At 43.9% G+C, this 12834-nt stretch overlaps 2 protein-coding genes across 3 annotated transcripts; one reads left to right on the top strand and one right to left on the bottom strand.

Moving 5' to 3' along the window:
- Positions 1-423: 423 nt before the first annotated feature.
- LOC125556735 lies at positions 424-9069 on the top strand. 2 transcript variants are annotated; one of them, XR_007311897.1, is made up of 5 exons: positions 424-438; positions 603-941; positions 1017-1171; positions 7922-8045; positions 8397-9069. XR_007311897.1 is itself a non-coding variant. In XM_048728907.1 (5 exons), the coding sequence occupies exons 1-5, from the start codon at positions 749-751 to the stop codon at positions 8445-8447; spliced, it is 609 nt and encodes a 202-aa protein (XP_048584864.1). In that variant the 5' UTR covers positions 644-748; the 3' UTR covers positions 8448-9069. The 2 variants fall into 2 exon arrangements, 1 of the variants encoding a protein (XP_048584864.1); XM_048728907.1 differs by lacking the exon at positions 424-438 and adding an exon at positions 1269-1354 and having other exon boundaries at positions 644-941.
- LOC125567905 lies at positions 8024-10591 on the bottom strand. The gene is made up of 4 exons (XM_048728908.1): positions 10105-10591; positions 9315-9732; positions 9138-9189; positions 8024-8881 (listed from the first exon to the last, which is right to left on the bottom strand). Exons 2-4 carry the CDS (start codon positions 9549-9551, stop codon positions 8676-8678), a joined length of 495 nt encoding a protein of 164 aa, XP_048584865.1. The 5' UTR covers positions 9552-9732; positions 10105-10591; the 3' UTR covers positions 8024-8675.
- Between the last annotated feature and the right edge of the window lie 2243 nt (positions 10592-12834).

The following is a 12834-nucleotide window of genomic DNA, read 5'->3' as shown; positions in this document are numbered from 1 at the left end:
ACACAGCTATCCACGCCATACACAGCCATCCACAGCTATCCACACCACACACAGCTATCCACACCATCCACAGCTATCCACGCCATACACAGTTATTCACACCATACACAGCTATCCACACCATCCACACCATCCACAACCATCCACACCATACACAGCCATACACAGCTATCCACAGCTATACACACCATACACAGCTATACACAGCTATCCACACTATACACAGCTATCCACACCATACACAGCTATCCACACCATCCACAGCTATCCACACCATACACAACCATCCACGCTATACACAGCTATCCACAGCTATCCACACCATACACAGAATGACTTGGGAACGAGAGTAAATTTGCGCACGCGCATAGTCCGATCATCACCACGTGGACAGTCTTGTCGTTAGACTTTCTTGTTGAATGACTTCAACTCAAAATGGTAAGCAATATAGTATATATACGGCGTTGGTGGGCCAAGGCCTAACTTGACAGGACATGGCAAACATATGAAAACTAAATTGGAGCTATTGTACGATTGCAATTAGTCTTTCTATGTGCCATTTTCGCCCACATTTTTATTTATTCGCTTATACTCGTTTTCAGTCACACGTGCACCCTGTGCTTTTCGTTTCCGAGTCGCAACTGGTTTTTGGTGGACGTCAATCAAACACTTTCGACGGACTCACGGGCTAGCAAATATGGCGGACGGATGTTTCTCTAACTCATTTTACAACTAGATCTAAGGAAAAATGGTTAAATCATTTGATAATGCCCTTAGGTGGAGAGTAATTTTCCTCAGGGAGAAAGGTTTCACCTTCGATGAAATTGCAGAGACACTGAGCGTCAGCAAGCGGTTTGTTTATAAGATCACTCGTTTGTATAGAAATACTCGTGGTGTAAACGATACAAGAAAACGGAAGTCGAAGGCTCGCCTCATAAATGGTAAGTCAAGAAATTGTGGGGCAGCATTTACCAAATATTTTTTTATAGAAATAGCTGTTCTCTATTCTTCTCCAGCTAACGATTTACTGCTAATCAGGCGCCTTATTGATGAGCACCCGGGACTTTACCTAGATGAAATACAAACTTGGCTTGAGCATTTTACAGGCTGCACATTCTCTGTTCCTTCCCTTGATAGATGTTTGAAGAGGATGGGGTTGTCAGTGCAAAAGGTAATTGTTTGCTGGTGTGTACAATGTTTTTTATATAAAGTAAGATGGCAGCAAAATTAGTTATCTTGAAATTATTTTGTTTTAAATCAAATTACAGATGCACATCGTTGCTCGCCAAAGAAACGAGTTCGAACGTGCCACCTACCGAAGATTTATTTCGCAATTCAAACCAAATCAGCTACTGTAAGAAGAGGATAATAAGAAGTTTTGTAGACGTTTATTCAACGGTGAAACGAGCCATGAGTCTTGCACAATCTATGAGGGTCCTGGGTCACGTTCTGAGCACGTGCTCTGTCACGCAACTTGTCACATCTTCCCTCTTTTAACAGTAACGCTAATGGTTGGTTAAAACAACATTATAATAATCAAAGGGTAAAAATCGAAATTTTACAACTAAAATCATACGATGGATTATTACTAATGTTCAGTGTCCTAACAGTTTCAATGTTATTTTGGCACATAGTCTTTGAGCCATGCAGGAGGCTTCACCTCCCGCCGAGGCCTTGTTATAGCCTGTGAAGAATCTGGTGGCAGGGCAACCTGGCTGGGTTGCTGCTGAGCATCATCGGGTTCTGGTGATTCCAGAACATCAGGTACTTGGCTGTTTGTTTCTCCAGTGCTGATCAACTGTCGGCGGTTTCGTCGGTAGGTGGTACCTTCAGTCTCGACGTTGTAGCTCCTAGGTCCGGCTTGACCTAAACACGTACCAGGCGTCCACGTGTCTTGTCCTGGTAGCTTCATGCGCACAGTTTCGCCGACAGCGATGGGCTCCAGGGGCTTGCTGTGCTTATCGTAATAAAACTTCTGGCGTTGCTTGGTACCTATCAACTTCCTGGTGTCCTCTTCAGTGTTGTAGCTAGGCTGTAGTAGGGAACCAGCCACAGGGAGAAGTGTTTTGCATCGACGTCCGAAAAGGCGCTGGGCCGGGCTAGTTCCGATTCCAGCAGTCGGAGTATTCCGCCAGTCGAGAAGTGCTTGGAATTCTGACCCCCCGGATGTCTTGCATTTTTTAAACAGCCTCTTTACTGTCTGTACAGCATTTTCCGCTTTCCGATTTGCTTGGGCATATCTTGGGGATGACGTCTTGTGTTCGAACATCCAGGTCTTGGCAAATACACTAAACTCCGCTGATGCGAACTGCGGTCCATTGTCGGTTATAAGGGTGTCTGGGATGCCAAACCTGGCAAATATTGCCTTCAGCTCCTTTATTATTGCTCGTGACGTCACTGTGTTAAGCCGGGCCACTTCTATGTAGTTGCTGAAGTAGTCACTGACCACTAGCAGTGTTCGGTTGTCGAGCTCACAGAGGTCAGCTGAGACCTTTCCCCAAGGTCGAGCGACAAACTCATGTTGGAGAATTGGCTCCTTTCGTTGGCCACTGCGATGAGTCAAACATACTTCGCATTTTGTGATGTACTCCTTCAACTCGACAGTCATCCGCGGCCAGAAAAACGTGTCTCTTGCTCGTCTTATGCAGCCTTCTATACCGATGTGGGATGAGTGTGTCTTTTCCATAAGCTCCTTCCTCAGGGCTCTAGGAACCACCAACTGTTGGCCTTTAAAGATGAGTTCTTCTTGGACAGTTAGCTCGTCTCGAATATCAAAGTAAGGATGCACGCACTCCGGCAGGTCTGTTTTGCTCTCTGGCCAACCTCTCTTTATAACCTCTCGAAGGTTTTGTTGCACCGCATCATCTACTGCTGCATTTTTGAGTTGCTGCCAAGTCTCTTCTCTCACTGGCATCCATGATCGATGGTCAATCTCCTCCAGCTCCCTGGTAAACTCCCAGGCGTTGACTTCGGGTAGGTAAGCTCTGCTTAGGGTGTCAGCCAAGTAAAGATCTTTGCCTTTCTTGTACTTCACATTGAGACTGTAACTCTGCAGACTCAGCAGCATTCGTTGTAGGCGTTTCGGAGCAGTCGCCAGAGGTTTGATGAAGATTGGTTCCAAAGGCTTGTGATCAGTCTCGATGTTGACGACTTCGCGGCCGTAGACGTACGTATGGAAACGGTCACACGCAAAGACAATCGCGAGCAGCTCCTTCTCAATCTGTGCATAACGCGTCTCAGCGGGCGTGAGTGCACGTGATGCGTAGGCTACTGGTTGGCCATTCTGTAGTAATGCGGCACCCAATCCGCTCTGCGACGCATCGCACTGAAGTGTAATCTCCTCGTCTAGGTTGTAGTACCGCAATACTGGAGTGACTGTAACGGCATCCTTTAGCTTTTCAAACGCAGACTGTTGCGCATCATCCCAGATGAACTGCACGTCGCTCTGTGTGAGATCCCTCAGCGGCTTTGTGATGTCTGACAGCTGGGGCAGGAACTTTGCAAGGTATTGGGCTAGGCCTAACAGACGCTGTACCCCAAGCTTGTCGGTCGGTGAGGGCATGTCCACAATTGCTCGCACTTTAGCAGGGTCGACTTTAAGTCCCTTGTCAGTTGCTATGTGGCCAATGAAGAGTAACTCTGATTTCCTAAGTCTCATCTTGTCGGGATTCAGGTGTATGTCCCGTTGATCACAACGGTTTAGGAATGCCAGGAGGTTCCTGTCGTGATCCGCCGTTGCCTCCTCGTAGCTCTCGCCATAGCCCACTACCAGGAAATCATCAGCAACAACTTCGGTTCCAGTCAGACCTTCGGCAAATTCATGCATCTTTCTTTGAAACACTTCTGGTGCTGGACGTGCCAGAAACCGTTGCGGACATCCAACAACGTGAACACCTTGGCACCGTGTAATCGTGTTGCAACCTCTTCTATGGTTGGTAGGGGATAGTTTTCCCTCTGGATGGCTTTGTTGAGATCCTTTGGGTCTAGGCATATTCGCAGTTTTCCATCTTTCTTGGGAACTACTACCATAGAGCTGATCCACGAGGTGGGTGTGGTCACCGGTGCTATTATCTCTTTGTCCACTAGATCATTCAAGGTTTTCTTGAGCTGGGGTCTTAGGGCTACTGCAACTCTACGTGGTGCGTGTTGTACTGGTTGAGCGTTTGTGTCTAGTCTGATGGTGTATTCTCCATCAAGTTTGCCAACCCCGTCACTGAACACTGCTGGGAACTTAGCCAATATTTCTTCTCTTGTTAGTGCAGCTCCTGGTTTGGGGTCAACGGTGAACACTGTCGCTCCATCTGTCTGCGGTTTGTGAAACTGGTCGTTGTCATTGTACTGTATAATGTTCATGCCAAGGCATGCCTTACGCCCCAGAATCGGGCGGATTTCATGGCTGTCAACAAGGCGACAATCCAGCTGGCACGATACATGGTTTCTCCACACTCTAATGGTGACATGCCCCACGACTTTGATCTTTGATCCCCCATACGCCACTAAGGACGTTTGCACGGGTTTCACTTTTACTAGCTTGTGGTCGTTACACGCCTGCTTGTATATGTGCACTGGCAACACATTGCATTGTGCACCAGTATCAGGTTGGAAACGGATGAAACTTCCAGACTCTGATTGAAATGTGACCAGCTGCGAATCATCCAACCAGACGGCCAATACTTCCTCCGTTTGATATGTCTCCTCAGGATACATATCTGTTTCTTCGACTTCGGTAGCCTTGACTTCCTGTTTGCATCTATTGGCAAAGTGATTTTTCGCTCCGCACTTCCGGCAGTCCTTTCCTCGTGCGGGACACGATTCCTGTTTGCCATATGTTGGTATCCACAGTTGTCACATTGTTTGCCTTGACCTCGTTGCTTTCGCCGATAATTTTTGATGTTGGGTTTCTTCGACTCGAATTTACTCACGGCATTGACGTCTGTCTCAGATGTATCTTTGACTATTTTCATCTGAGCAAGCATACTCTCAGCCGCTCGGCAAATTTCATCTGTTTTCGCTAGTGTTAATTTGGACTCGCGTAACAACCTTTCTCTGACCTTCGTGTCATGTATTCCAAATAACAACCGATCTCGAAGTATTTCGTCTGGCGTAATCGTATCAAACTCGCAGGACTCGGCCAATTTTCTCAGCGCTGTTCTATAGTGCTCGTAGGACTCTCCAGGCTCTTGCATTCGCTGGTTGAAACGGAATCTTTCGAACGGCACGTTCTTTCTTGGTTGACAGTACTCGGCGAATTTCTTTATGACAGGCTCTATCTTGTCTGTCTCTCCTTCGGTCAGGGTAAATGTCGAGTAGACTTCTCTCGCCTCTTCACCGATAACTGTTAGCAACGTAGCTACTTGTACGGCTTCAGCTTTCTCGTTCAACCCAGTCGCCAACGAGTAGTTTTTCCAAGCGAGCACAAATCGCTTCCATTTGTCAGCAGCATTGCTATTGTGTATCTCCAGCGGCGCCGGCGGCGGTAAGACATATCCTGAGGCCATAGTTAACCGCTGCCACCATGTAAGAAGAGGATAATAAGAAGTTTTGTAGACGTTTATTCAACGGTGAAACGAGCCATGAGTCTTGCACAATCTATGAGGGTCCTGGGTCACGTTCTGAGCACGTGCTCTGTCACGCAACTTGTCACAGCTACTCTTCATTGACGAGTCATCGATAGATGAAAGAAAAATCCAGGTACGTGCAGTCCATCTTTTCATTTGGAGTTAATTATGGAATTACTCAGGATTGGCTGAAGGGGGGGGGGGAGGGGGTTATACATATCATATTGGATAATGATAGTATTTGACGATCTTTCAATAAGAAATGACCCACTTTTTGGCTGGAAAGGGGGGGGAGGGTATGTGCAACCCTGTGCATCACAGTCCTGTGTATGCGCCTGGCACCATCCAATTGAATTTTCATGAAATGATGAACACTGCACTGTGGAGCCTTCTTTCACAGATTTCTACAATTGTTTATTGAGTGTAGTCCCTAACATGTAGATTCAACTTTTGTCCTAGGTCAACCCTTTTCTAAATTTGGTTGGCCTACAATGAACCTTGTTTGGACTGCTTCTAAAGGTCCATTATAAGGCCGTAGCAGGGGGACCGCTATGGCTATGATTATAATTCTTACAATCCACAAAGAGACAGGATACTATCAAATTATTTTTCATCTTCACAATGTACAATTCCAAAAAAAATTCCATTTTCTGACCATAGAGGGAATGCACATATACTCCCAGCTCCTCAGGAATTCCCAAGGAAATCAACTGGTTTGAAAATTTACACTTATAACCATCTGAAAATCTGATTTCCTTTCTGAAATTGCACAATATTACAGGCCAGAATACATTCTTTGAGTACAGTGGAAACTTGCGAGTAAGAACCTGCGTTTTGTTAGATTCGCCTGAACAGGTGGTTCTTATTTCGGTGGAAAACAAATTAAAAATCCAGCTCCGAAACCAAGTGGTAACCAAGCCTCATTTTCTATCAAGCCCACCCCTCCCCCACTGATTACACCTTCAAGAACAGAACATATTTACAAATATTGCCTAGGATTCTTTACACAGCTGTGCATCTCTAAATAGTAATTTTAGAAAATAATAACCTGTTATTCACTTTCTAGGCTAAACAGGTTCTTTTTTTCAATGTCACCTGGTCAGAGATCCGAGATAAAACAAAATTAAAATTTGTTTTGTGCCCCCCCCCCCCTCCCAATATTTTTTTTGCTTCCGCTACCCATGGTAGGACACAAAATATTTATACATGGAACACAGTGAACTTGTGTGAACACAGAGTTGACACAATTATGCCCTGGGACAAGGTTTCAAGCACTCCTTTGTTTGAGAGTTGTTTTATGGTCCCCAGATTGCATATAATCATATACACTTATGATTTGTCTAACCTGGCTTATCTGCATTTTTTTAGAGGAAGTTTGGTCGTGAACTGCGTGGAAAGCGTCTATCTCATGTGGGAAATTTCACACGTGGTACACGTTTCAGTGTTCTTGCTGCTGTGTCTATGGATGGCATAAAGGGTGCACATGCTATTGAAGGAGCGTATGACACTGCAGGCTTTGAATTTGCAATGGAAACATTTGTGGCTCCATCAATTGGTTCATGTGCAAATGGAGAAGATTGTTCTGTGGTAGTAATGGACAACTGTGCCATACATAAATCTGATCACCTTCTTAGAATTATCCGCGAGAGAGGGGGTATAGCAGTCTTTTTGCCTTAAGTATGGCATTTCATCCTCTGGTGCAGGGGTATTTTCCTCTAAAATTTCACTTACGAGAAAAATAGGAAAAGTTATCCATTGATGAATGTTATATTCTATTTTAAAAGGAATAAGTATTGATTAGATAAGCATCACAGATAACTCTTATGGGACCTGGCTCTTGGCATTGTCAAAAGCCCCATGATTTGTTGAACAACCATACTCAGCTTTCGAATTTTGACCAAGTTTGTTCCAGGTGCCTTTTTGCAAGTGAAATGTAAAAGGAAAATACAGTACCTCTGGATCTTCAATGCTGATATTGCATTTATGTAACTGTTTAATATCATAAGGTTAATAACAATTTAGCTCTACAACCGAAATTCTTTTTTTTCTCTCTGAGCAATGCTATATTTCCACACATTCATAATTAATAACACATTCAAAGCTGGAAATTACTGCCCGTCATCAGACACATATGATCAAAATTGCCAAATGCCCACCTGCCAATCAGATATTGTCCAGCAAATTGTGTGACATGCTCAAACTTCCATGTATGTTCTTGGCCAGTATATAACAAAATATTTCATACAAAACTTTGGAAGCAGGTAGTTTTTTTTTCTTTGAAGAGGGGGGGGGGGGGGGGTATAAAACCTGGAGCTCCTTCAGACCCTCCTACCAATCATCTTTCTACTATCTTTTTCTTCCAGACCATATTCACCAGATTTGAACCCAATAGAAGGATGCTTTGGTACTGCAAAGAAATGGATGCTCAGGCACAGGCATATGGCAGAAAGATACCCCAAAAGATGTTTTGAAATGGCACTGTTTAATGTAAGCATAAAAGCAACAGTTTATTTATAGAATAGTCAAATGTTATTTTTTAGTACAGACATCAATCAAACAAGAAATCATTTTAATCACATTATTCCTTAAATTTGAAAAACTGCTTGAACAAAAGCTTTGTTTAATTACATGTTTTCAAGATCCACATCAGTGCAATTCATTAGTATTGGATGCATCTGAAAGTATAAACATTGCAAACTAATGTTGAAAGGACCATAATCCCTATAGCAGTACCTATATTGTATTGTACCTATAGGAGCTTCCATCATGAACATAAGGATGAACAAAAAAAAAACATAACAACAAAAAAACATAACAAACAACATCTTTTTTTTTCAGCTTTCCTCCGAAGTTTGCAGAAACTATGTCCTTGACTGTGGATACGTTTAGCGTGCATAGAACTCAACAAGAAATGTAAACTACCCTTTTATAATATGTATAATAGGTTAAAATGTAAGCAGTATTGGCAGATCCAAACATTAACATTTACAGTACTTGTAGATGACCTCAAATGTAAAGTAAATCACACAAGCATGTACAGTGAGATGTGAGTTGCATTACATTCTAATGACATGCACTAAACTGAGGTTGCAGACGACCTGTTAAACCCACGAGCTTTCAATCTGTAGATCTCTGGTACCAGAGAGATACAGTCCCCTCTGATATCCCAGTTGACATGAGTAGTTGCCTTCCAAATTGTGGATGGATAAATGCTTCTAGCATTGGGCCATAAACGGAACTGTCAGAAAATGTCTTGACATACTTTGGTAACTGAATTGACTCAATGCAGGAGCGACAGTCCGCTTCAGTCATCTGGGCCAGTGCTGTGAAAATATTGACATCACAGTTAATTAATGTAATACTAGTGCTCATGTGAAAGGAACCTGTTCATGTGACTGTGTCATTCATGCAACAACCTATACCCCCCCCCTCACACACACACACACACACAATTGTGGAATTGCCCCCAAAACATTTGGAATTTCCAGAAATAAAAAAGTAAAGAAAATGATTCCAGTATTAATATTGTACCAACTATTGAACAACACGATGTTACAATATAGACATAACATACTATACCTTTGCCTGCAGCAGCATGGGCTGGCATACCAGTTGTTTGCTGCCTTGGGAGCTGTTTGGAGTTCAAATCACTCAATCAGTAATATAAGAGTTAGAGTATAGAGAGGTTTTCATAAACCCCTGAAACACTCTTCGGTTTATTTATCACTAATACACTGTAATGTCACTATGACCAACCTGCAATGCTGTTGATTGTGCCAGCATAATCATTATAGCAGATTGAAGTGTTTCACTCCGTTTTGCTTCTAGAGCCATCATCATTTCAAAGTTACTGTTGCCTGATTGGCTTGACTGGGGTGACCGTTCCTTTTGGGACCCAGGTGATAGCCTTCTGCTCTTGGGTGGTTCTATCACAACAGCAATGTGCTCTTCCCAATTAGGTTCATCATTGACACCTCCACTGTTACCGCTCATTATCTCATCTGTCCAGAGTGTTAGATGTTTAGCACAAAAGCGCCAAAGCACACCTCTTTTCTCCAAATCCTTTACCAGTTGTACATGGGTGGTATTCCAGAGCCTATTTTCATCTGCATTGGCCCCATGTCCAAGCGACGCTTCCTTGTATTCCCTCCAGTGCCACCAGTTTCTCCGGTACCTGTTTAAAAATTTTTTTTTCAGTATATTCCATATAGGGCATCTGACAAGATGTGGAAAGTTTCTGATGTGCTTATTAGAGGTCACATTGCATGCTAAATATAGCAAATTGTGTACTGAAAATGCTGTCTTCATTCCTTCATTTCTGGACAAAACTGCAATTCCCTCATGTCATTGTAGAACTTTCAAGTTACCATAAAAAGGACAAATATAAATGGAAAAATGCAAGTTCAAACTCTTCCTTTGTCCAACTTCGCACCTTCATTACATATATATCACAAACAATTACAATAATTATTCTAAAATAAATTTATGTACAAGGCATAAAAGACATAATACTCCCCATGAACTATACTTTTCAGCCCAACGTTACCTGCATTTTTGTCGATGCTTATTGCTCGACAGGCGAGTTTGATGTTCCCCCGCTTGTACTCAGCCTTACAGCTCATCAAGTCGTCTTCACTGCGTAGAGTTATTGGCTGCTTTTTAGGAGCCAAAAAAGGCCCTTCACTGGTGTGTATATCAGTGACGGACACTCATATGATCTTATCAGGGAGATTATTTCTGGCGGTTCAGCTGTGTCACTGACACCATGCAGAACATTAGCTGTGTGGCTCACTTTCACCTCTAAAGAAATTTCATGAAGAAAGATGTCAAATTTGTTGGCTAGTTTTTCCAGCAGCTTTGGTGATCTTCTTGGGGTGCCCACAGGAGCTGAATGACAAAAGAAGAATTATGCCAATCATACCCCATTTCATAGCATACATTATACCAAAAGAAAAACAAAATGGCACCCTAAAATAGCTTGGTGCATACATATACCATCCTGAGGGTACAGCTCAAATTACCCCTAGAAGATACCACATACAAATATGACAGTGACACCTACCTATCTAATATAAGGAGAGATATTGGGGGGGGGGGGGGGGGGGGCTGAATGAATGTCTTTCATATCCTTTATTTTCTGAGGGGATGGCCTAGGGGAATGTTTTGCCACAAATCCTTTGGCGAGGGCCTTGATTAATTTTTGCATTTCTTTTACTCTGATGATGGAATTCTTTGTAGTGCTGGAGAGTCTAGGCATAGTGCAAATAATTTCTGGTGTGTCATAATAATCCTGTAATAAGTTGACTTGAAGGCTTTTTATTCACCTATTTTATTAACACAATACAAAACATGGCGGACTACACGAGGAACTCAATCCGGGTGCGCATGTGCGAAAGATATGCTAATTAACCGGAAGTAAAACTACAACATCCCCTTCTCTAAGCTGAAAAGCTGAAAAATTACATGAGTACAAATGTGACTGGTAGTGTCCAATTAGGGGTGTAAAAAAAAAACAAAGAACTTTGCAGTACTAATAATAACATAGTTCAATATCTAATGTTTGTGTAGCAAATGCTACAAGTTCAGTCTGTCTGGGGGCTTCACTGTCCGTGTTGATCTGCGTAATGGTGGACCACTTTGGGTAGGTGTGGACTTCGCAGGGGTACCAGGTGTAGACGTCCTTGGCTCTGTTGGGGGTTGGTTGCCGTTAGGTGCTGGTTCTGCTACAGGCTCGTAGTCATCAGTAGCTGAGGTACTATTCAAGCTTAGTTTTTCACCTGTGGGACGAATGTGTCTGCGGTTTCTGGTGAGAGTACTGCCATTGGCCATGTCCACAATGTGCGAGCGTGGGGTTGGCGCAGCGGCTCGAACTATTCCTGGCTCCCATTTGGAGTTGAGGGGGTTGAAGACTCTGACAGCATGGCTAGATGTGGGTCTTGCCCTGATTCCTTGCACTTTTGAAGGAGATCCTTGACAGTTTGCACATTTCTCTCTATGAAGCCATTAGCCTCCTTGTAGTATGGGCTTGTAGTTGTATGAATAAATCCATAGGTGCTGCTGAAAACCTTGAATAGAGCAGACGTAAACTGGGTGTCATGTCCTGTGACAAGTTTGTCTGGTATGCCATGTTCCTCAAATATTCCTTTGAGGTGAGCGATGACAGTAGATGATTGGATGTTAGTTAGCTTGCGCACAATTGGGAACTTACTGTAGTAATCAGAGAGTAGTAAGTATGGTGAACCGTTCCAGGAGAACAAGTCAGATGCTAGGGTGTGCCAGGGCCTTGGTGGAACATCATGAGGCATTAGCGGCTCTTTAGTGTTCATGGACTGATTATGCTGACAGGGAGCACAACTCTTGACCATGTTGTCGATGTCGGCATTGATGTTCGCCCAAAAGACTGATCCCTTGGCTCTGAGCTTGCATTTTTCCGCACCCTGGTGTGCATAGTGTAGCTGCTGTAGAACATCTGGTTGCAGGTTCTTTGGAATTACAATTCGGGTACCCTTCAGGACCAATCCATCGGCGATAGTAAGTTCGTCACGATAGTTCCAGTATGGGTGTAGTAACTCAGGGCATTCAGCTCTTTTGTTTGGCCAACCTTGGGCGATGACGGCACGAAGTGAGTGAAGTGTTGTGTCCTTCCTCGTCTCCTCTTGGATCTGCGTTATCCTAGTAGGGCTAGCATTGAGGTGCAAGTGTAGCTCATGTATAGAGACATCAAGTCCAGCGATAGTGTCACCGGGACTTGGGTTAAGTCGTGAGAGGGCGTCGGCCAGGGGTATGTCCTTCCCTGGGACATATCGAATGTCGATGTCGTATTTCTGTATCCGCAGCATCATCCTGGCAATGCGGGGTGGCGCGCTGGCCAGATGCTTTTTGAATATTGCCTCCAGTGGCTTGTGGTCCGTGTGGACCTGGACGTGGCGTCCATAAGCGTAGTAGTGGAATTTCTCGAGACCATGGACGACTGCAAGCATTTCCCTTTCTATGTTGGAGTACCTCCTCTCGGTTTCAGTGAGTAGCTTACTTCTGTACTCCACAGGGCCTTTATCTTGGATGAGTGTCGCGCCGAGGCCACGTTGAGATGCATCCACCTGGATTACGACAGGCTTGGTGCTGTCGAAATACTGCAGCGAGGCTGGCGATGTGATGAGTTTCTTGATGTCATCTACAGCTTTCTGGTGTTCTGGGCACCACTGGAATTGACTACTTTTCCTTGTCAAGTCCCAGAGGACCGCTGCTGTTGAAGCGAGGTTGGGTATGAAACGGCTAA

This window comes from Nematostella vectensis, chromosome 6, assembly GCF_932526225.1.
Source record: "Nematostella vectensis chromosome 6, jaNemVect1.1, whole genome shotgun sequence".
NCBI lineage: Eukaryota > Metazoa > Cnidaria > Anthozoa > Actiniaria > Edwardsiidae > Nematostella > Nematostella vectensis.
The sequence above is the reverse complement of the archived record's forward strand: the minus strand, read 5'-3'. Positions and strand labels throughout refer to the sequence as shown.